General features: G+C 44.5%; 1 protein-coding gene and 1 long non-coding RNA gene across 5 annotated transcripts in view; both read left to right on the plus strand.

Moving 5' to 3' along the window:
- LOC310688372 overlaps nucleotides 1–24,365 on the plus strand; it is a 342,987-nt gene that overhangs the window by 192,950 nt on the left and 125,672 nt on the right. The gene's annotated exons all lie outside the window — the stretch shown is intronic.
- The window catches only part of EPB41L4A (erythrocyte membrane protein band 4.1 like 4A), a 108,485-nt gene that overhangs the window by 67,716 nt on the left and 16,404 nt on the right, over nucleotides 1–24,365 (plus strand). For all 4 annotated transcript variants that reach the window (XR_014516821.1, XR_014516822.1, XM_083464509.1 and 1 more), the window contains exons 12-16: nucleotides 1,094–1,171; nucleotides 9,906–10,027; nucleotides 16,280–16,358; nucleotides 18,418–18,501; nucleotides 22,830–22,943. Coding sequence is in view for 2 of the 4 variants with exons in the window: in XM_083464509.1 (XP_083320635.1) it covers nucleotides 1,094–1,171; nucleotides 9,906–10,027; nucleotides 16,280–16,358; nucleotides 18,418–18,501; nucleotides 22,830–22,943 (477 nt within the window). In the remaining 2 variants the exon portion in view is untranslated. The remainder of the gene's footprint in view (nucleotides 1–1,093; nucleotides 1,172–9,905; nucleotides 10,028–16,279; nucleotides 16,359–18,417; nucleotides 18,502–22,829; nucleotides 22,944–24,365) is intronic.

The raw sequence follows: 24,365 nt of genomic DNA on the forward strand, positions 1-24,365 counted from the left end.
CCAACTCTCCAATTCTGTGATTTGCCTCCAACTCCTCTCACCAGTGATATGCAGCCCCCTAGGGGCAAGGGAATAGGACCTTCAGGCTGAAAAAGGTTTCCCACCCTTGCTCACACTCATTAAGTGCCATCTGAAACTAAAGAAGCTCCATTGTGCACCTATACATGTTGTTACTGTGAAGATCTTACTTGTTTCACTAAAACTAGAGAGAGCAGCTCCCAGCTTGCTCCTCTGAACAGCTAGTTTTTAATCTCTGTTATAAAGCCCTACAAGCAAATAGTACCTATAGCATTGAAAAATGGTGTGGCCCCACCTAGTGGGTGAAATATTCTCTTATGCATATTACATAATTTCAAGAGATAGAATTTGTGAAACTTCTCAGAACTTTCATGAGACAGATATAGGAAGGGTTTTTCTTAGTTTCATAGAATCAGTAAAGTCTCGGTCTTCGTGCAAATGCTCTTGAGATCAGTGTGGTAGGCAGAATCTGAAGCAATCCAGCACATAAATTACCTGTACTTGAGTCTTGTTGATATCAATGGGACTTACCTAGGGATAACTGTGTGCAGGACTGCAGCACTGTAAAGTTATTAACACTGACGTTTTTAACTTTGACAGAATTGTGCCCCATATTTATAGAAGCCTTAATATACAACTTTTCAGCCGTGGGATCTCAATGCACTCTTTCAGTATTTATGTTCTGTTGAGATACAGCTTACTGTCCAACAGAGCAAAAAGCTTTAAATTCCAGAGGATACACTTTGAAGTAATGTGCATCTTAGAAAGTTACTTGTGCTTGTGCTCTCTTGAAATCATTTATGACTTAGGTTGGTACTGATCAACAGAATGTAAGCATAACTACATCTTCCTGGTCATGCTTCTCTAGCTTTAAAAAGGACGACAATAAAAAAATTGGAGTATTTGTTTAAATAGGAAAAGAACAAATATAGTGGGTTTCCCTCTAGCTGCCGATCTTCAGTCTTATAAAATTGCCTGTAATAGGGTTGTCACTTAGAGAAGCCTGCAGACAGTCTATGTTCTCTTGCATAGCTTTGTACCATATTTAATTAACTTATTTTTAAAACTGATACAGAATGCCAGAAAACGAATCCAATTCTCTATCAAGAAAACTTGGCAAACTTGGGCCTCTTGGCTATAAGCACCGGTATAGGTAAGGAAACTTTGTTAGTATGATGCTAAACCTTCATACTAAGCACTCTTTTTTACATGTTTATGTTTATGATCTTATTATTATTTTAGGTATCCTTTGCTGTGTATTTTTGTTCCTTACTTCTTTCTGGAGTAGCTGTTATATTATAGGCACAGCTTAAAAATGGGCTCCCTGAGCTCATCTACCTCCACCTTTTATTATAATAGATGCAGTGTGTGGTTCAATGAAAAATAGAATATGCTTTGATCGGTTGTGCATAATCTGTTGGGGAATCTGTGTCCCTGTAGATGTTCCTTGACTTCAGCTCTCATCATCACTGACCATGGTCTGGGGTGGTATGCCCTGTTTGGTGTAGGGACACTGGTGGCGCTGTGGGTTAAACCACAGAGCCTAGGACTTGCCGATCAGAAGGTCGGCGGTTCAAATCCCCACGGTGGGGTGAGCTCCCGTCGCTCGGTCCCTGCTCCTGCCAACCTGGCAGTTCGAAAGCACGTCAAAGTGCAAGTTGATAAATAGGTACCACTCTGGCAGGAACTTAAATAGTGTTTCTGTGCGCTGCTCTGGTTCGCCAGAAGCGGCTTAGTCATGCTGGCCACATGAACCGGAAGCTGTATGCCGGCTCCCTCGGCCAATAAAGCGAGATGAGCGCCACAACCCCAGAGTCGGCCACGACTGGACCTAATGATCAGGGGTCCCTTTACCTTTACCTAATATTTGTCTTGCAAGGCTGCAATTTTTTAATGTAGATTGTTTCATGATTATCTGGTTTATCATTTGCATACCTTTTGTCTTCCCAAGTCCCCCGCATAACTTATCTATGGCCAATCAAAATCAGCGGGTTTCCCCCCAAAGCATTGGCTCTGCATTAGTGAATGGGTCAAATTGAAACTGCCTAGCAGCTTGCATGTACAGTAAAAAGGTAAAGGGACCCCTGATCATTAGGTCCAGTCGTGACCGACTCTGGGGTTGCGGCGCTCATCTCGCTTTATTGGCCGAGGGAGCCGGCGTTTGTCTGCAGACAGCTTCCGGGTCATGTGGCCAGCATGACTATGCCTCTTCTGGCGAACCAGAGCAGTGCGCGGAAATGCTGTTTACCTTCCTGCCGGAGCGGTACCTATTTATCTACTTGCACTTTGACGTGCTTTCGAACTGCTAGTTTGGCAGGAGCAGGGACCGAGCAACGGGAGCTCACCCCGTTGCGGGGATTCGAACCGCCGACCTTCTGATTGGCAAGTCCTAGGCTCTGTGGTTTAACCCACAGTGCCACCCGTGTCCCATACATACATACATACATGCATGTACAGTAAGCCTTCATAAATAATGAAGTCCACCACTTGTAACCAAGGCTTTAAATGACCTGGGGATTAGCAGTTCATATTTTCTGGCTAACAAGCAAATTGGCATTTTAAAAAATAAGGTATATAAAGCTAAGTTTCTGATAAGCTCCCTGCTTACACAACTGAATGAACACATTGTAAACCCACTAAATACACACGTGTCAAAGCAAATGTTGGGATGCTTAGGGAGAAATTTTTAAAGTTTTCTTCTTTGGCTGCCTTCTGGCATTTTGTTGGTAAAACAGAACCTGTCCCTGCAGAGCCTATTCATACGAGTCCGTCAGTAATTACTGTTTCTTTACATACAGTATAATTGCTCTTCACTCATTAAACAAATCCACCTGGATGTTTTTCAAACATTCAACTGCAGATGTTTTGGCAATTGGGAATTATTGCTGGGAAAGTGCTGTATTTTGCACCATTAATGATTGTTCAAGAACAAAGCTTGGCAAGTCCATGAATTTTGCTTTTGTTGAAGCTGAAATAATGTTATCAGATCTTATTCTGCGACAGGAAAAACAAGAGCACATTAGCTGCGAAATGGCTCCTTGTTTTAAAACGTTTTCTTAATGCCATTTGCAGAACGTTTTGCTTGATATTTAAATCTTGACATTTTAGACTAACCTGTTCCCAATTTTTTTTATACTAACACTGGAATTCTCTGGCATGAAAGAGTTTGGATTTGGTGGATCTTTGTGTCTTGCAACATTGTCCTGCCATTGCAGTAATGTTTTCTGTTTTAATATTATAATTATATTTTAATTGAGGAAGCAGTTGGGAATTTCCCCCGCTCCAGTGCTCTATTATACATGATTTTATTGTGTTAGGATTTGTTGTTGTTGTTTTTAGTTTTTTAAAAAAGAACAGTGAGCAGGGTCCCTGTTTTCCATTATTTGTGGATTCAGTGCTATTTTTATGGGGGTACTCAAGCGTACATAGTACCGGCACATATTCCCACCCAAATGCTAAATGTGGTGTTTGCTGTGCCAACTTCATGGTGAGTACCAGCACCATTTTTTATTTTTTAAAAAAGAGCATTGGATAAGATACCATGCTGCTGCTGGATTTGGCCTAGCTTGTGTATAGCAATAAAGGAGACATTTGGTATCACTTAATTTTTTGAATCAGCTCCTAATATTGCTTGAGAAAACAGTCTGTGTCTCTTTGTGTCAGGCTTCATGGAATCCGATCCTCCACCCCACAGTAGGCTGCCAATAATAGATAGACAATAAGCTCTTACCAAGTCTTTTATTCAATATTCACAGAGAGGGGCTTAGAAATGTGCTCTTTTGTTAGCCGTGACCCCCGCTAATTGCTTTACGAACCTCAATTAGCGATTTATTGCTGCCCGGCACGCTTCCACTCCGGCACTTCTCCGTCACGGTTCAGCAGAGCTTCGCACAGCGATGTAAAACTGTCACCAACTTGATTCAGCTTTCAGACAAACACACAGAGTCCCGTTTGTCTCTATACAGCTTTTATTTCCAACATTTCTCAGGCATTTCCAGGACTAGTTGCAGCCATCACAGCACTACGTCCTTTTCCCCACAGCTCACATAGTGGGACTGGCAAATCTTGCCCAAGCTCCTCCCGAGCTTCTAAAAGTGACGTCAGAATGGTGAGGCATCATGGGAACAACTTAACCAGTTAAGTTCCAACTCCAACACCCCCTCTGCATCACATTCTGACAAGACCCTCTGAGTTCAACACCTTCCCTTTTTGCCTTGTGCCCCTTCCCGGCATCTTTCCCAGGCACCTGTTGAACCCCTTCAACACTCCCAGAATCACACTGTGCGACACTTTTCCACGCACCTGTGATCTGATACCCTATTGACCCATTAGGGCCAGCAGTTGTGTCTTCTCCGTCAGACTCTTCCCCCTCTGACTTGACAACCCTTCCGTGAGCTTTCTCCATTACAGGAGACGAAGCCTCACACCTGGACACTCCTTTCACAACCCTTGGAGATGCCCAAACCTGCCCTGAACCCTGACCCTGGACTTGGTCCACATCACCGGGATCTGAACCCTGATTCTGGACCTGGTCCCCGTCACTGGGTTCAGCCACAGCCTCCCTTCTCCCTTGAGAAGACTTTGCACCCGTCACCTGGTGACGTATTCCCTTTTCCTTGAAAAGTTTCTCCAGAGCAGACCCAGTAAACTGTGACCCTCGGTCGCTCTTGAACCCTTGCACCCTGGTGGAGAACCTTAGTTCCACCTCCGCAACCCAATCCTTGATCAGTTGCGCCACCTCCCCCTGTGATTTGGGAGAGAAACACCAGCCAACCTGGCTGTGGTCACCTGTCAGCGACAGCACATACCTGGCCCCACCCAGACTCTCAGACCTCTTGGGTCCTGACAGATCTGTGTAAACCAGCTCAAAACCTCCTTGGCTACCCTCCCAAACCCGGGAAAACCAAGCACCTTTGCATCTTTGCATACCCTGCACCCTTGGGACCTCCTCCCACATTTCCGGAGCTTGTACCCTTTTGTGCACCTGTGCAACTTTTGCACATCTTTGGGAACCTTAGCACACTGCGCCTGTGCTTTTTCAGCATTCCCACCACCCTCCATAGGTGACTCCAGAACAAAGAAATTGTTCTTGCTCTGCACGTTGACCCGTTGTCGCCCCCCTCTGAAAATGGAACAGGTGTCATTTTCAAAGCACATTTTTGAACCCCTGCTTCGTTAGAGCAGATACAGATAACCGACAACTATTCAGTCCCGGCACAACGCAGATCTCTAGCTCCTCCTGTGAAGGAGAGAAAAAACACGTTAGCCATACCACAGACTGGCTTTTGTGTTCCGTCTGTGAACCTAACAGTCATCCCTGTTAAAGCAGCCCTGCATTTCCGCAGCTTCCCAGCAGATGTCTCTGGAATCAAATTGCAATTAGCAGCAGAGCCAATAACAAAACTTTGCTCTGTCCTTGTCTCTTCCTGGCACCTGGCACGTACACCAGCCTCAGTCCCGCGCCTGGTTGTTTTTCCAGACCGGTTGCCATGGTAACCCGACTGGTTCCCATGAGATTTCTGCAGTTTGACCTTGGCAACATCCTGCCTTTTCTCTCTGCTCCGGTGGGGGCAATCTCGCCGCAGATGTCCCGGAGCTTTGCACACGTAGCAACGACGAACTCCAGTGGAAAAACACTGCCTGGGGCTCCCAGCTGGCTTGGCCTTCCTCCTTCTGGAACGGCGCCTCCCACCAGCCTCGCCCCCCCTGAAGCCGCTCTCCGCTCCAGCAGGTTCAGTGGAAAACTTTTCAAACTTGCCTTTGGAACTTTCCGCCCCCCCGACATGCTCACCAGCACTCCTTGAGGCTGAATCATCAGGAACAGGGGCTCCAGCCATCTCTAGGCTTTTGTAGTCCTTCCCCAGGGCTCTGGCCTCCTGCTGAAGCCTTCACAGCTAACACAGCAGTACATTTCCAAGTGCCAATAGTCCCTTTTGCCCCCCCTTCTGGGGCCCACAGCCTTTCCCAGCTGTGCACCGGCTCTCACGTAGGTGATCAGCGCCATCTTGTCTTTCTGTTCTGAAGCAGCCATCTCCCGGCCCTTGCTTTCCGCCTCCAGCCTCACAAACACCCTGGAGCGCTGAACGGCCTCTGGCTTCCTGGCACCCAGAACAGTAGACTTCAGATCAGCAGCTAGGTTGCCCAACTTCTTAAAGTGAGCCTCCCACAGTCCTCCAAGACCTGGCAGCCTGCCATCCTCTTCCGTTCTCCCAAGGGGCCCCAAGCTGTACTTACAATCGCACCAGCTCCTCCGGCTTCCCTTCTCCATGGAGAAACGATACCTTGCTGTTCTCAGCTCCTGGCTCCACAGCAGACCTCTGCGTTTTTCAGCCAGCTGCTTTCTTAGCTCCGCAGCTCTCCTTGCCTCTTAACACCAGGCAAAAAGCAACCACCGTCTCCTGCCGGCCCCCTGCTCGACACCGCAGATTCACAGCTCCCGCGACAGTTTTACAAGCGGTAATTTCGGACCCATAACCTGTGCTCTTTTGTTAGCCGTGACCCCCGCTAATTGCTTTACGAACCTCAATTAGCGATTTATTGCTGCCCGGCACGCTTCCACTCCGGCACTTCTCCGTCACGGTTCAGCAGAGCTTCGCACAGCGATGTAAAACTGTCACCAACTTGATTCAGCTTTCAGACAAACACACAGAGTCCCGTTTGTCTCTATACAGCTTTTATTTCCAACATTTCTCAGGCATTTCCAGGACTAGTTGCAGCCATCACAGCACTACGTCCTTTTCCCCACAGCTCACATAGTGGGACTGGCAAATCTTGCCCAAGCTCCTCCCGAGCTTCTAAAAGTGACGTCAGAATGGTGAGGCATCATGGGAACAACTTAACCAGTTAAGTTCCAACTCCAACAAGAAATGCTTCCTCTAGGAGTAATGGTGTTGCTCCGAGTAAGCGCCACCCCATTCTCTTCTCAGTTGTCAACAGCACCAGGCCATTTGCCTCTTCGCTCTCTGCTCTCCTACTTTCACTGCTCACCGGGTTCTGGGAGAAGGGGGGTCAGGAATGCTCTCTAGTGATAATGTGTCAGCCAGCTGCTCCGGCTCTGCTTCTCCCCCCTCCTCTTCTCCCATTATCTCCCAGCTTTGCCCCTCTTCTGTCTCAGAGCCGTGACCTTCTGCAAACAGCTATTGTTAATCCATACTGTCTTCCTCTTCTCTGGAAGGTTGAGGAGTGGGGGTGGGGGGAGGTGGTCTTCACCATTCCTCCTCAGTCCAGTCCCTGACACTCTGTTTGTATGTGCATGTGGGCAGTACTCAAGGCCAAAATGGTTAGCCATCTCTGGTCTATATGGTGAATAAGCAGTTCTGGTAGCAAATGGAAGATAGTGTGTTTTCCTATTTACTGGAATTCTTGTTACATTTGATACTTACACTTTTCTCTCATGTTCTTTCTCTCCCTGAAGCAGCCACTTATCTGATCAGTTTGGGCAAATGCTGAATGCACATTTTGGTACAGATAAATATTTTATTAAATTAGTTTTAAGGATTCAATGGCAGCATCCTAAATATTTTTTTTAAAGATGTAGACTGTGTTATAAGGCAGCCTTCCCCTTCCTGATACCCTCTGATACTTTAGAAGATGACAACTGACTGGGGCTGATGGAAATTGTAGTCCAAAACGTATGGAGGGCAACGGATTGGGAACAGCTTCTATAGGACTACACTAAATAGCACCTTCCTTTGCTATATTCTTTCTTCTCAGCAGATGAAGCATTTTGTGGGGGTTCTAATATAATTTCCTTTGGGGAAGATACCAACTAGCTTTGCTTCAAAACAAAACAATACTCAGTAGCACTGTGCAACCAGCCCTGTAAACATGAGGCTTGAATTAAGATCCCTGAGGTTTCTTAAAAGCCATCCATTGGTTTTCTTGGGCCAGCTACCACTGTAAGCAGACTCATATAGGGTGATGAGCTTACAAAGAAGGAAGGAACACTTTTTAACTTCAGTATATATTTAACGTAATAGTTAATTATACAGCTAATTTAGAAGTGGCACTTTTAGTCTCTGCAACTTGTCGTTTCTGAGGGGGAAAGCTTAATCTGCTGCTGTTCTCACGTTTGCACATCTATTTACAAGAATAACTGCTTTGACCTATTTTGGTCAAGTTAAGAACATAGTATTCTAGAGACATGGTTGCACAAGAAAGATTTAATGGTGATTTAGTGCTGAGCAAGAGTGGTTCCACTGGTGTGGTGAGAATCTCTGCCAGTTCACAGGAAGCTGGTTCACACAAATGCACCAGATTAAGTAGCGGTTCACCCATATGATCTTTGATTTTTGTAGCGGCCATGGTTTTAGAGGATGTATGATTCCACCCTTGTTCACTTCCAGTGAGCAGATTTCAACAGCAGCTTTTGTTCTTGGGAGGGTGTCAGCGTTTTGTCAAGCTTTGGCCAAGCTCCAGTACCAGCGACAGCTGGGAGTTCAGGATTGCCAAGGTAGTGCATTGAGCAAGTGAGACAGGACTTATCAGTCCAATAAACACACAATAGAACATCAAGGGTGTTTTCATTCATAGGTATTACTGAAACCTGGTGAGATAAGACTCAAAAAGAATAGACCAAACAGGAAGGGAGGAGGAATAACATTATATATAAAGGATATGTACACTTGTGTAGAGTTCCATGACTTGGAGCATGGAAGGCAGATTGAGAGTATGTGGATAACAAAATTAGGAAAGGAAAACATCAGTGACCTTACTGTGGGTGTCTGCTATAGACCTCCAAGTCAGATTGAAGGATTGGATGATGCCTTCCTAGAGCAGATTACCAAACATTCAAAAAAGAGAGATATGATTCTAAGGGAGACTTCAACTACCCTGGTATTTGTGCAGCTGGTTCATCCTTCCTAAGTACAGAACCTTACATTTTTTCCCTATTGAAATTTGTGGGGATGATTAGGGAGGCAGGAGAGGATATATTGTTTAATCACATCCCTCCTAACTTGCGCTAGCAAGTTCCATATTCTAACACCCCCCTTTTTAAATTACGCAGTGATCAGCTTGTTGCTGACTCACCTGAGTCTTACGAGAAGGCCCTCTACCTGGTTCCCTGTAGTTTCACTTCTCACAGTGAGGGAACCGCCAGAAGGCCCTCGGAGCTGGACCCCAGTGTCTGGGCTGAATAAAGGGGGGTGGAGATGCTCCTTCAGGTACATCTTTACCCTGCCTTGATACATAAAATATTTTAGTACCCACTCTATTATATTGACCGTAATTCGCTTTTACTGACTTCAATGTATTTTAAAATTGTTTTAACCCCCACTGAGACCTCATGACGAAGTCTAAATTTGACTATTACTGCTCTTGATCCATGAAGCCTAATCTGCCTGGTTTCCCTCTAAGGACTAGAATGCTGTTGGTGCAGGGGTGAAGGCACTGGAGACTGCCTGTGGCAGGTCCTGGTTTGAGTTGCACACCCCAACACCTTACAGGTGAACAAGGCTCAGTAGCAGAGCACATGCCTTGCAATCTTTGGCATTTCCAGCTACTAGGAGGAGTAGTGAAACTACCTCCTTTAAGCATCTGTTTTATGCACTTTCAAGACTTATTGCTGGGAGATGTTTTGTTACTTATCTTGTTGAGGGAAGCAAGAGCGCTTGCTAGAGATTCACTTAGTGCTTAGCTGGCCCAAACAAAGATGGAAGTTAAGGAAGTACAAAATACAGATTCGCTGTGCCACTTCAACACACACACATACTGGAAAATGGAAGGGAATTCAGTTATACCTCAAGATTAAACTGGAAAACTTGCAGGGTAGCGGAAGGGAGGGGGTGAAGGAAGTTGTTATATTGTGAGGACAATGGGACACATTTTTCCTTTTAATTGTTTGAAGTACAGAAAACCTACTTGACTCATTTTGTTTCATTTTCTAGTGGGAGAACAGCTTTGCAAATGAACAAAGACATCTCTATCCAGCTTCCTCGACCTGACCAAACAGTTGAAAGAAGTCGTAGTAAAACTTATCCAAAAAGAGCATCCAAAACACCACAGATTGGTAAGCGTTGCTGAACACAGTTCCTGTTACACTGAGATTTAAACAGAAGGTAATACTTTAGAGTCCGTTACAAAGCTACAATTGATTGACTAGTTTCAGACTCCTTCCAAATTTTCCTCTTATTTTTGGTGCTGTTTGCGGTAAACAGCACCTTCAGGGGCAAATAACAGACAGACTGGGGGCAATTTTCAGCAGAAAGCTTTTGATTAGATTAGATTTGCTGTATTTATATGCCACTTTTTATTCAATTCTCTCTCAAAGCGGCTTACGAACGAAAAAAGCAACAACATAATAGAACAAATCATATAAAATAATTTGTTATAATAATTAACAACTCATCAGTAGAACAATTGCAATCTATAAAGCACTATTCATGAAACAGGAACTGAAAATAAGCTTAACATAAGAATTACAGCAACAATTGTATTATATATGATTATATATTATATGATGAACAAAACAATATTTTTTCACGTCATTTTTATTAAATCTCCAAAAATATTCCAAAAAATTTATTGCCATATACAAATTCCCCCCCCATAAAAATTTCTTCTTGACTTCTCACCCCTCCTTTCTGATTTTTTTAAAATTATTTTACTTTTTTATTAGCTGTTTTTACAATGCATATGTTTTCATTATCTAAACTTCACTATCATTAACTGGGTGATAGTTTGATAGATTGTCTCCATCCCTCCTTAAACATTTCATCTTTATGTCCTCATAGTTTGGCAGTTAATTTCGCCATTTCAGTATAGTCCCATCAGTTTCATAAGCCATTCTTCCTTTTTTGCTAATCCTTCTTTTTTCCATTTCTGTGCATATAAAGTTCTAGCTGCTGTTGTCACGTACCTAAATAAATCAGTTAGCTTTTTGGGTCCCCATTATTCGAAGCAAAAAGATTTTGTTTTTTTTAGGAATGATCAGGTTAAATATCCTTTTCAGATTAACAAAACAATATTAAAGACATTAACAAAATACCATTAAATATTAAAGACATTAACAAAGAATTAAGCTGAGCACGATTATGTTAATACACACACTCTACACCTCTGTGACTCAAAACATTTCACTCTATTCAGTTCATTAAAATACACATAATGCTTGTTGTTAAGCCAGCACAGTCAGGTGCTGCAGTGGTTGGGGTCCTCAGATAGTGAGCCATGGTGGAGACAGCAGAGTTCTCAGACCTACCTCCAGTAAGGTGGATGTTGACTCTGGGTAGCCTTCTCAGGCACTGTTGATGAGGAACTCACCCACGTCACTCTTGATAATCAGAAAATCAATTCCCACTCGAGGAAGTCCAAGACGAGCCTGTTCCTCCAGAGCAGCGTGATACATTTGCATTATCTGAAGAGGCCAACCAGGAGGTCCAGCGGTGCCTCCACCACACTCAGGACCCACATAGTGTCCCATCCACCAGCTGCTGTTCCAGCTTCTTCAGCCACACCTTGGCCAACATGTTGGTGGAGGAAAAGTTGGCGGCTGAGGGCAGCTCGTTGAGTCCACCAGGCAGGAAGGAGAGGCCGTAATAAAGATCCTCAGCAGGATCTCAGCAGCCTGGATGAATTCACAGCTGGTCACTCAGAGCTGGATCTTGGTCTCTGCGTCCAGGCTGCTGACCATGGAAGGCATGACTGGAGGGCATCAGCCAGTGGGGTGGATGAGATATGGGGGTGGGCAGAGGATCTGGAAAGTGTGGAAATGGGGAAGCTTCCATCTCCATGTTATTGGGCTCACTCAACTGCTGCTTCCTGGGCTTCTGCTGCTGTTTTTGCTGGTGGTTCATGTTGGGCTGCGGCGGGGAGGGAGCCATGCTTGAATCCAAGGCTGAGGCTTCACCTTCTTCTTCCTGCTCCATGTGTCCCTTGACCTCCCCAGATAGGTCCCTGATCTGAATCTGGCCCCTGCAGCTGCTTTTTCTCTAAACCAGAAGCAGCTAAGTTAAGCACATTCATTAAACATGTGACCAACATTCATATGGAGTTTGGCTCTTAAGTTAACTGAAGCAAGAGATTCTAGCTTCGCAGTTGATGGGAGGAGAATTCAGCTGGTGCTGAGTGCTTTTGAAAACCCCACTGAAAATAAAGCATCTAGTTTAAATGCTAATAACTTCCACACATGTTTATTTAAATAGTTATATAAAGAGTAGAGAAATACCACAGTGAATTTTAAAAATAATGGGCGGGGGAACCTGGATATGAAATCTTGACAAGTTCTGCTCATGGGATTTCTCAAAAAACACCTTATTAAAGCAAGGAGTTCAGAAGAGCTGGGCAGCTGCATGGTCCAGGAATATTCCACATTATTTATGGTCTCTTTGATGTCTAGCAGAAGTTAGTGCTTCCAGCAGTAACATTATTCCACCCTCCAGGTTTGGATGTAACCTAGGGAGAGACTGTAGTTCTGCTTCTCTGAAATTAGAAGCGATTTGCGGTGTGTATTTGTATCAGGAAGACACTCCTTTCCTTACAGATTATCACACATTTTCTGGTTTAAACAAGAGATCAACTTCCTCTGGAAACAGCTTGTTATTTTGGGATAATATAGGGCAGCGTAACATTGACGTTATTGAGCTATCAGCTATGCTGTTTCTTGCTTCGCTTCTGCTTATAGTTCAAGCAGCACTTCCTGTCTTTTTCTGTGGGTATTTTCGCAAGCACAACTTTAACTAAGTGAATAATGAATAGAATAAATATAAATATATTTCACTGATAATTTGAATTATTAAAGAAAGCTACCTGCTTTTGATCCACTTTGCAGATCATGTGTGTCAGGGACAAGGTAAAGTTTCAATATATTCAATGAGAAATACTACAAATCATATTATTAAAGAAGCAATGTTAACTGCTTTCTAATGGACTATATACACATTTACAGATAGGTAGCTGTGTTGGTCTGCCATAGTCAAAATAAAAAATTCCTTCCAGTAGCACCTTAAAGACCAACTAAGTTAGTTCTTGGTATGAGCTTCAGATACACTGTGTATCTGAAGAAGTGTGCATGCACACGAAAGCTCATACCAAGAACTAACTTAGTTGGTCTTTAAGGTGCTACTGGAAGGAATTTTTTTATTTATATACACATTTGTAATGTTTTCCTTTATGACTAGTGGTGGTAGACTGAGCAGGTATAAAAGAAGTCAAGGCTTCTGCACCTTTAATACCTGTATAAAAGAGACCTTTTCAAAAGGTGTAGTTTGTCCTCTAACGGATTCCTTATTTTTTAATTGTTGAAAGTAAATAGTGCCCTCTTAAATCTTTTCCTGCTGCTTATTACTGGCAATATACAAATGATTAAAGTCCAACAATTAAAGAACGTACATGGGGATTATATAATAATGGCTAAACTAACCTGTTACATTAGATTTAGAGAATATAATCACAGTTCTAGAGAAATTCAATTTTTCTTTTGTTTAAATGGAGCAAATTTATCAATTATTCTAGTTTTATGGATTGCCTCCAAGTGCTAAATATGGATTTTCAATGTTCTGATGAGAATATTACTGGAATATTGTGTTTGTAAAGGCGTACCATTGCAGCACTCATGAAAAAGCCTGATATGGTTGACTGACCTGACGGTCACATACCAAAATGATGGTGCGAAAAAACAACCAGATAAAATCCACATGTGTGAACATGCACCTCACAAATGGAGGTGGATGTGTTACACTCCAGTCAAGGAAGATGTGAACAAATTAATTTCCTGACAGAACTTTTCCTTCCGTTTAACATAGGCGTAAAAGAGGACTCAACTCTCCCATAAGTCTAAGCTTCCCTCTCTTCCCCCAGAATTCTGCTTGGTTTTTTACATAAAGGAGCAGTAGCATGTTGGCTAACAAGAACAAGAACCCAATATATTAAAGTCCACAACTGTTTGGTTGCCTGTGAATCAAGCCTCTTATTTCTAAGGCTCCTGGCTGAGTTGTATGCAGCCTTCTCTAGATGGGGGTCATGCTCCCTAAGAAGAGCAGGTTCGTAGTTTGAGAGCCCTCCTGGAGCCACTGCTGTCACATGAGGCATGGTGGCCTTGGTGTCCAACACTGCCTTCTGCCAGCTTCAGCAGGTGAGCCAACTGTGGCCCTGTTTGGACAGGGATAACTTGGCTGCAGAGCTCCATGCTCTGGTAACCTCAGGACTGGATTATTGCAATCTTCTTTACTGCTGCTATTGCCACAGTTAGATTGCTGCGGGTTGTTTTTCATTGTACTGCTATAATGATAATTGGCATAGAAATTTCAATATATGCATCTACATAGGGAATCATGTATTCAGATACGCACTGCATGTGCAGTCTACCTCTCCTGTTCAACAGCTGGGGCTCTGTGCATGAAACACTTTCAAAAATGTTACTAATCTGGACTTCCGGGTTGGTGCCTCCGGTAATGGCGGAGTTCCTCTGATCGGGAGGAACTTGCCCTGTGGGGCGGAGACCCGTAAAAATCACAGGCGGGAGAAGCCTGTGAACATGGGATTCGGCGGGCACCTTTTGCGCCTCCCCTACTTGCGGGGGAACCCGGTTTCGGGGACCCGGAGCGACGTGGGGTGAGTGGCGCGGTGCTTCGAATCGTCTGCTTCTTCCACGGAGCAAAGCCTCATAGCTGTTGCCTGTGGACAATTTGACTCCAAAGTAATTACCCGTGAGTAGAGCTGATATGGGAGAATCGGATTCTAAACGTTTAATTTGGTATCGAAACGGGGAGGTTCAAAACAGGAAGTTATATGGCTTCAGTAGAAATGTTATAAGGAATTAAATATAAATAGATTAATAGAGTATTAAAGGAAAATAAGGTTAAAAGGTGTTAAGATAATTATAGGATAGAAAACAGGGGAAGATGGTAAGGAATTGCTGAAATAATTAATAGAAGTGGAATACAAAAAGGGAGGTGTGAGGAGGCCGTGGAAATATGTGAAAGAAAGATAAGATATTGGAAGTTTTTTTTCCTCTTTTTTCTTTCTTTTGATGTGTTTTTAAATTGTTTTTGTTTTGTTTTGTTAATTTTTATGTAGTGTTTTTGTATTATAATGTAATGTTTTTTCTTTCTTTTTTTTGTATGTGTCTAAATTGTTGTAAAAGCAATAAATATTATTATTAAAAAAACAAAAATGTTACTAATCTGTTGCTACGCCATTTGGGGGAGAAGCAGGGGTCTGGCTTCAGGCTATGCCACAACCAGCCCCCTGCCAGCTAGCTGATTGGTGGGGCTTTAATTATTTTTAAGGGCTTCATGTGCACAGTGTTGGATTATGTGATTTGCATAAAAAATTGTATGAGCATATGTTAAACTAGTTATAAGATTACATCTTTTAGATTTTCAGATATTGCCGTGTAATACCCCTGACATTTTTTATATTTGTGTGTTTAGTATATACTTATTTTATTAGGCCATATGACAGTAGGCTTTTATAACAGAGTATTTTATCTAGTTGGTGTATAATGAAATGCTCAAACATGCATCTAACAACTCGATCCTGTAAGCTTATTTGAAGATTTGGACATCCTAAATATAGGTTACATGTTCTATAGTGGGGTATTATCCCTTCTTAACATCCCACTAACAAAACTAGCATGATTTCCAATATGCTTTGCATTAATGTTGGGAAGGTCTATGTTAGTGTCAATAAATTGTCGTTCTTTGACCACAGTGGTTAATGTTTACAGGCAACCAAAGTTTACTCATTGCTCAGTAATGTTTCTACTATGATCAAGAATTGGAACTTCAGCACTACTTCAGAATTCCACCAAGATGGAACAGTCTAGCACTATAAAAATAAAATGAAGAAGGAATTAAAAACTAGAGTATAAAAACTCTGATCCATGCATTTGTTAGTTTGTGTTTAGCGTTATGCCTGACAAAAAGATTGCCATTTGGCACTTCTGTTTTCTGGCACGGGACTTTTTAATTATAAAAATAATGCACCTTATGTCCGACTGGAAAAGCTATGCTTTTGTATAAAACAGACATTCAGTTTATTATGATTGCTGCTTAGACTGAGTGGACCTCTTTCTGATCCAATATATGACAAATTCTGCAAATTGTGTTTTTACAGAGCTATTTGCAAACTGATGATAATGCATTCATATCTACTTTCCCTTCATAGTTCTCAGTTCGCTTTCCCACCCTCCCCGCAGACACAATCATCTCAAAAACTAAAGATGTACTCTAACAAAAGTCTAGGTGCATAGTGTGCTGCAAAGTCCAAGAGAACCACTAAAACCATTTAGTAAAAAATCCTTTTTCCCCCTATCTTTCAGGATCACATTGTACAAATCACACTTTAATTGGAGAAAATGAAGGAACTACAAAAATTATTGCACCCTCACCAATAAAAAGGTAGTGATATTATAATTATTATTACTTTATTTTGACATAAAGTGAATCAGAAAGTTTGAAGCAACGTATTTGAAATGCCGATAAGTTTGTAAAGGCAGAAAGAACCAGAGGTTGGTTCCAGGCTATTAGCCTTCTTGGATTTGGAAAATCTATGTCCCAGACCCGCATTAGCGAAGGACTTATTCAATGCTCATAAGCAAATAATTAGTCTAGAGTCTACTTCTGTAAACTGCATGTTTGCATTTTGATGCAAAAATGAATGAGAGTTTATTTTTAAAAGCTTGCATTTTAATGGTGCATTATAATTAAGTAGCCATGCCTAACTTTATAAACACAACCGCAGAATTTCACATAAAACAACAAAGAGTCTTGTGACACTTTAAAGGCTAACACATTTTATCACAGTATAAGCTTTTGTGGCATATATAGACATGGATCGAAAGCAAGGGGTTAAATAGCAGCTGAACACCATCAGAACTTGTGCATGCAAATGACTCTTTACAGCAGTAGTATTTGGTGATATCACCAATTGCTGCTGTTGCGAAGGGTCGTTTTCCTTATATGGAAGCTCTAATTCAGCAGCAGGAAACCTGCAGGCATGATTAGGTCCAACAGGGGCCCTAATTTGGCCTGTGAGGCCAAGCCACACCCTGACATTATCCGTCTGTCAGGTTACAAAACCGCAGCTGCTGTGTGGAATTGATGGGAAGCCAGAGGTCATTCTGTCTGGGCCTTCTTACTTCTGGACGGGAAGCTTAGACTATGCTCCCCACCTCTAAGCATATAATAATAATTGCAGTAAATTGAAATAACAATTTATTGCTGCTGAATGATAACTAAAAAATCTGCTACCTGGGGCAGCTTTCTCCATCTGCCTAATGGTAGGGCCAGATGATTCCCTAGGCCACCAGACCAAGTACTGAATCAACTAATGAGGCCTGTAATGCTGCCTAGGTGGTGTCTCAGGGATTCAGACTGCAGCTCCTTCAGTAGCCCTGCCTTGGTGGGTGAAAAAAGCAAAAAATGTATTGAAGCTTTGCTGTTGAGACTCTGACTTCAGGAGCCCTTGTCTATCATTTTCAGCTAATTTGGTTAAGAGAGTCTAACCTGGTTCCAGGTCTGATAATCACTCTCACAGAACACATTAGAAATCCTTCCCAAGTTAAATTTGTAAGCCCAGTGATCAAAGCTTAACCTCTTGTTCATTGCCGGAAAAAGAACCAATTATCTATCTGTATACACTATAAATTAAGGAGCAGAGATCACACATGAAATTCACATCCTAAGCCTTCTCTGAAAAATCTGAACCAGTTCATCCCCTTCTTAAGTGTTCGGCAGGAGATAATCCTCGTATCTAGAGAGCTGCTGCGATTTAGCATTACTGCTGTGAAATGTGTGTCTGCTACAAATGACAAATAGTGTAGAAATCTAATGCAAACAATTCAACATCCTGGATTAGTTCACTCTGCTTTAAAGCCATATTGGACGTGTACACATACACACGCAGAAACACAGTTTCCTTAGACATAACAGCATTATGCATATCAATGTTCAGGAAAAGAATCTTCATAAAAACAGACATCAGGACACGATGGGAATTATAATTTGCATTTCTTTTATTTTAAACTGTATGAACAAGTTGGACAACGTGTAGCAAACAACATAGCTCGCAGCAGCCAAAATATCTAGGCAGGCTCAAAATCCTGATTAAAAATGAAAGCGTTTACCGGCCCCCATATGGATCTCTCAGGGAAGGACGTCCCTGAGCAAGGGAGACCGCCACACAAAAGACTCTCTGAAACTTCTCAGTTTGGGGGCAGGATTATACAGAGGAAGTTGGTCCTTTAGGTAATCAAATTTGAAACCAATATATAAAGAAATTTTCCAGTAGCACCTTAGAGACCAACTAAGTTTGTTCTGGGTATAAGCTTTTGTGTGCATGCCCACTTTCTAGCAAAACTTGTAGAAAGAAATTTTAGAAAGTTTTAACACACCTTTGTATTCCTTCATTTCTATGATTTGATCCTCTTAAGGGATTTATTTTTCTATACTTTATTAGTTTCAAAAAATTAAGAAATGAAAGCAGCCCAGAAACCCAAAGAAGCAAAACCAGCGCACCATGGGAAGAAAACTGCCCACAGAGGTAAGCAGTAGTATGATGCCTCGGAAAGAGGATATGATCTATGCTAAGCAAAGTGTATACATTTTAAAAACCTGTGAGTGTACCGCTTTTGACATCCGAACACATTCAGGCTGTGCTGAAAATAGGACAAAAACAAGAGCGTTGGGTAAGCAGGAGAAGCTTCTGCTGCCAATGGTAGAGGTGACCTGTCCTTCCATCCGAAATGTGTGTGGGTATGAAACCAATTCCTAGTCCTAGGCATTGCCTGCTAAGTACAGTGGTGCCTCGCAAGACGAAATTAATTCGTTCCGCAAGTCTCTTCGTCTTGCGAGTTTTTCGTCTTGCGATGCACGGTTTCCCATAGGAATGCATTGAAAATCAATTAATGTGTTCCTAGGGAAACTGCCTTCAGACCAGGTCCGGGGACAGTCTGTCCCCGGACCTCTTCTGAAGGCTGGGGGGGGGGGGACAAGGGCTTTTCTTCCCACCCCCAGCATTTTAAAAAACCCCGGGACAGCGGAGGACTTCTCCGCTGTCCGGGCGATCTTAAAATGCTGGCTGGCGGCATTTTAAAATCGCCCCGGGACAGCGGAGGACTTCTCTGCTGTCCGGGGCGATTTAAAAGCCCCTGGGAAGGCAGGCAGGGGGGACAAAGACTTTCGCCCCCCGCCCGCCTTCAGAAGGTGTTCCTGCCCCCCCCCCGCCCGGCTTCGGAGCAGCGTTCCGAAGCCGGGCGGTGGGGGCAGGTGTTCCCGCCCCACCGCCCGGCTTCGGAGGAGGTCCGAGGACAGTGGGGAAGACGCGCTGCGCTTCCCCGCTGTCCCGGATATTTCCCTATGGGCTGTCGTCTTGCGAAGCAAGCCCATAGGGAAATTCGTCTTGCGAAGCGCCTCCAAAACGGAAAACCCTTTCATCTAGCGGGTTTTCCGTCTTGTGAGGCGTTCGTCTTGCGAGGTACCACTGTACTGATAAATGAGAGGTTGGAGTGTGCTTGCCCACATTCACCTTAATCTCCACCTTAAGGACAGCTGCCAGTAGCTCTTCTTCCTTTTCCTTTGACACTGCTATCCCTGTAGATGGAGAGTTGAGAGGGGGGGGAGGAGAAAGAAGGGGCAGGGTTGGCATAGGAAAATGGATTCCCATGTGTCTATGTGGTGTTCCCAGGGATAGGTGTATGTTTGTTGGTGGGGAAGGATAAAGAAGAGTTTGAATTTTATATCCCGCTTTATCACTACCCTAAGGCAGTGTTTCCCAACCACTGTTCCGCGGCACACTAGTGTGCCGCGAGATGTTGCCTGGTGTGCCGCGGGAAAAATTAAAAAATTCGAAAGATTTTTATTTTTTTTAAGTCAAATTTTCGATTGGGGCGCCGTCACTAGATGACCCCTGGGGTTCCCTCCCTCCCTCCCTCCCTCTCTGCGCCTCCCTCCTCCTCCTCCGGGGAGGCCCTTCCTGGCTCTCGGCCAAGGCTTGGGGGCTGCCACTCACTCACTCGCTCGCCCACCCATCCCTCCATCCCTGCATCCGGCCTCTCCCCCTCCGTCCCCGGCGCGGGGGCTGCCGGGATCCGTAGTCCCCTCGCCCTTGGGCTCCGCGCCCGTGCGGGGTGCGCGAACTACGTTTCCCAGCGTGGCCTGGCGGGCCGGGCCGGGCGTTTTGTTTGAAGTGCTCTTCTCCTGGCCATGGAATGAGCGCAGCGGCGGCGGCCGGGCGGGCAGGGGCTCTTCCGCGCAGACCCCGCGCAGCCTGCCTGCGCCCCCGCGGAGATCGGGCGGCAGGATGGAGCCTGGGGATCCCCGCGGAGGCGGAGCGGCGGAGGCTGCCCCCCAGGTAGGGCTGCGTCGGGGGGGGGTATTTTTGCAATGCTGCATCCGCGCCGGAGGGGACGCATCGGACCGCGGGGAGACCCCTTGGCGGGCGTGCAAGGCAATGCTTGCGTGCAGGCGTTGCATGGAGTGCAGTGCAATGCAATGGCAACGCGGCGCCCTGCATGCATGCATGCAACTTCCACCGGCGCTCCGGACTTGGCAGGTGAGGGGGGTCCCCAGTGGGCGGCAGAGAGAGCCGGGAGGGCGAAGGGGAGCTGGGGGGGAGCAGCGCTGCTCCCCGAGCCGAGCCCGGGGGGAAACTTCGACGTCGTTGCGCCGGGTGTTGGAAGCAGAGGCTGGCGGGGGCCCCTCACCTGCAAAACCTGGTCGCCTCTCATATATTTCGTGCATTGCATTCATCGCCCGCTTTCTCCTCCAAGGAGCTCCCGGGGGCGCGCGTGGTTCTCCCCGTGTTATCCTCGCAACAACAGCCCTGCGAGGTGGGTCAGGCGAGTGGCCCAAGGGAGCACCCAGGGATTGTCCTGGCCAGGTGGGGTGATTTGAACCCTGCTCTCTGCCCAGTCTTCGTCCTCATTTAGCCCCCACATGTGCATGACTGTGCATGACTGGGGTTTTCCCCCCTCGTCTTGGCTATGGTGTGAGTCTGTGCTGTTAATTAATGGGGTTCTGCCTTCGGAGAAGATGAGCCAGCCCTCAAGGAGGTGATTATGTAATTTGCTAGCAATTCATGTCCCTCCCGGCGTGACGCTGCGCGCTGACGTCACGGGGCTGTAATGGTGGTGTGCCTCGAGATTTTTTTCATGAAACAAGTGTGCCTTTGCCCAAAAAAGGTTGGGAAACACTGCCCTAAGGAGTCTCAAAGTGGCTAACAATCTCCTTTCCCTTCCTCCCCCCCAACAAACACTCTGTGAGGTGAGTTGGGCTGAGAGACTTCAGAGAAGTGTGACTGGCTCAAGGTCACCCAGCAGCTGCATGTGGAGGAGCGGAAACGCAAACCCAGTTCCCCAGATTACGAGTCCACCGCTCTTAACCACTACACCACACTGGTGTAGTGTTTCCTTATCTCTGTTCCATTCCCTCCACCACCTCTGGGTAGCTGTATGGAGAGGGCAGAGAAGGAGGCTTTGTGGGTGCAGGTGCAAAAATGCTTTAGGTGTACCCATGTGCGCTTCCATATTACGTAAGGGTTGAACACAAATATGTGTAGGAACATGCTGTTCACAGTGGGTGACGGTGCAGACCCATCCCTTTGCTCCTTCCCACCATGTTTAGCTCTTTTTAAAATAGGAGTGCTTCGGATACAGTGGTGCCCCGCAAGACGAATGCCTCGCAAGACAGAAAACTCGCTAGACGAAAGAGTTTTCCGTTTTGGAGGTGCTTCGCAAAACGAATCTCCTATGGGCTTGCATCGCAAGACGAAAATGTCTTGCGAGTTCCTGCGGTTTTTTTTTCCTCCCCCCCCTTTCTAAGCCGCTAAGCCGCTTATCAGCTGATCCGATAAGCCGCTAAAAGCTGCTAATAGCACTAATCCGCTAATCCGTCAATGGGCTTGCTTCGCAAGACGAAAAAACCGCTAGACGAAGAGAATCACAGAATGGATTCTTTTCGTCTTGCAAGGCACCACTGTATTTTCCTGGTGAAAATATGTGACACGATTCATTTCATATACAGGGTACATATTGATGTAAACAAGTATTTATGTCTGTAGAAAGATCTACAGATTGTATTACGCAAACACATTTCAGTTGCTCAGAATATAAAGCACAGTAAATGTATGTTTTTGCATTATTGACCGAGAGGCAAAACTTCAGCACACATACTTGAAGCCATTAGGCTGATGCCAGGAAAAAATAACTCTAGGTGATCCAAGTGTTATGTCATGTCCCCACTTGCATATTTTTCATGTAAATGAACTGTGAATACTTGGTGATTCATTAATATCATTAGGAATTATGGGGCATTAGGAATTTCTTAATGAATATTAATGAACGATATTTGCGGAGAAGATGATATATGCAGATAATAAGGTTGTAATTCTGTTCCTAATAGGGTTCTTTACATCTTTTGACTTCAATGGGCAGTGCAGGACTTATTTTCACTAATATTATAAGGAAATGGTGTAGTTGAAGACTTTTGTGTGTGTGCAAAAATCCTCCTATGAATGAATAATGCCCCCTCCCCCCCCCCCCCGGTTCTGCTTTATGGCTTTCAATCAATTGCATCAGTGGAAATACGTTTAGTGTCTCATAAACATTCATTTCTATACAATTGTTCTTTACTTGCAGAGTTCAGAATAATATATTTAATTTATTCCGAAAAGGCCATAATATATTTCATCTTAGCTTGGCCAAATCTTACCTATGTACCTGTTAAAATGACATGTGCATAAATGTAGAAAATGCCAACATTTGCCTTCACTATCAAAGTAATAATATAAATAAATGAGAGTCTGTCCTTGCAATACTTGCTGTGAAAATCAAGGGGGTTCGTCTGTTGACTTTCACTCTTCTTTGACCCTAGTGGGCTTTATAATTCTCCCAGTGACCGCAACAGATCTCCAAAATTCCCTAATTCACGAAGAAGACATCCTTCAGGAGGGAGTGAAAATGAGCCTGGAGTGCCACTTAGACGAAGGTGAGAGTTCAGGGGCGCCGACTTATAAAAAATATTGGGGGGGCCCATACCGGGGTCCTGCCGCTGGTTTGCTCGGGTAGCCGGGAGAACGCAGTTCGAGGTGGCGGTGTTGGGGAGAGACCCTCGCTCAGGGCGCCACGAGACTTGGCGGCCGGCGGCCTATCTGGGGGGGTTTGGAGCGTATTTCGGCGGAGCGATTGGGGAGGAGGGGGCTTGTTGCCGGATTCTTCAGCTGAGCCGGAGATCTGCTGCTGGGGGTCCCTGGGCCGAGTTGTGAGCACGGCCTGCTGAAGGGAGATCCAGCCGATTGCGCGACGGGGACGGCTGGGGGTCTCTGGCTAGGGCGCGCGGCTGGCTGGCTGGCGAGGGAGCAGGTGGGGAGGAGGCGGGGGTCCTCACTCTCTTAGGAAACGCACCCGCACGCCCGATTGCCATGAAGTCCGAAGGGTGCGTGTGTGGAATTAAAAAGCAAAAACGAGATACGGGCAGGGCAGGCAAAGAGTTTTCCACAAGAGGATGGAGGGCAGGTTGAAGAGAAAATCACTCAGGATGAGACAGTCAAATCAGCCATGATAAAATGGGCTCAGGATATTGGGTATAACATCATGTTTGAGGACTGGGAAAGGCTATGGACCACCGGAATGAAATTCACGGCATGTAATGCCTTGAAGGAAAATATTATGAAAATGATTTATAGGTGGTACATGACCCCAGTCAAGCTTGCAAAAATATATCACCTGTCTGATAATAAATGTTGGAAATGTAAGGAGGCTGAAGGGACATTCTTTCACCTCTGGTGGACTTGTCCAAAAGTGAAGGCCTTCTGGGAAATGATCTATAATGAGTTAAAAAAGGTATTTAAGTATACCTTTCCCAAGAAACCAGAGGCCTTCCTCTTGGGCATTGTTGGCCAGAAAGTGTTAAAGAAGGATAGAACTTCCTTTATGTATGCAACTACAGCAGCAAGAATACTTATCGCAAAATATTGGAAGACACAAGATTTGCCCACACTGGAAGAGTGGCAGACGCAATTGATGGACTACATGGAACTGGCTGAAATGACTGGCAGAATCCGAGATTTGGGAGAAGAAACAATGGAAGAGGACTGGAAAAAATTTAAGGACTATTTACAAAAACAATATAAGTTGTATGAATGTTAAAAATTTAAACGATTCGGAAACTATAGCTTCAGCAATTAGATTTGGGAAACAGGAAATTATATTTTAAGTAAGAAAAGGTCAAAATCTAAGGTAATACTATGTTTAATTTAAGATATAAGTAACTGATGAAAAGTATGTTAAATTTAGAGGTATAGTATTTGAAAAGTACAAAATAAGGTACGAAACAATGTAATAATTTGCTGATATCTTTATTATAAAGAATGCAGGGTAAGGGAGATGCGAGGAAGTCCAGTTAGTTATA

This window comes from Podarcis liolepis (genome assembly GCF_965112155.1).
Source record: "Podarcis liolepis genome assembly, chromosome: 11".
Classification (NCBI taxonomy): Eukaryota; Metazoa; Chordata; class Lepidosauria; order Squamata; family Lacertidae; genus Podarcis; species Podarcis liolepis.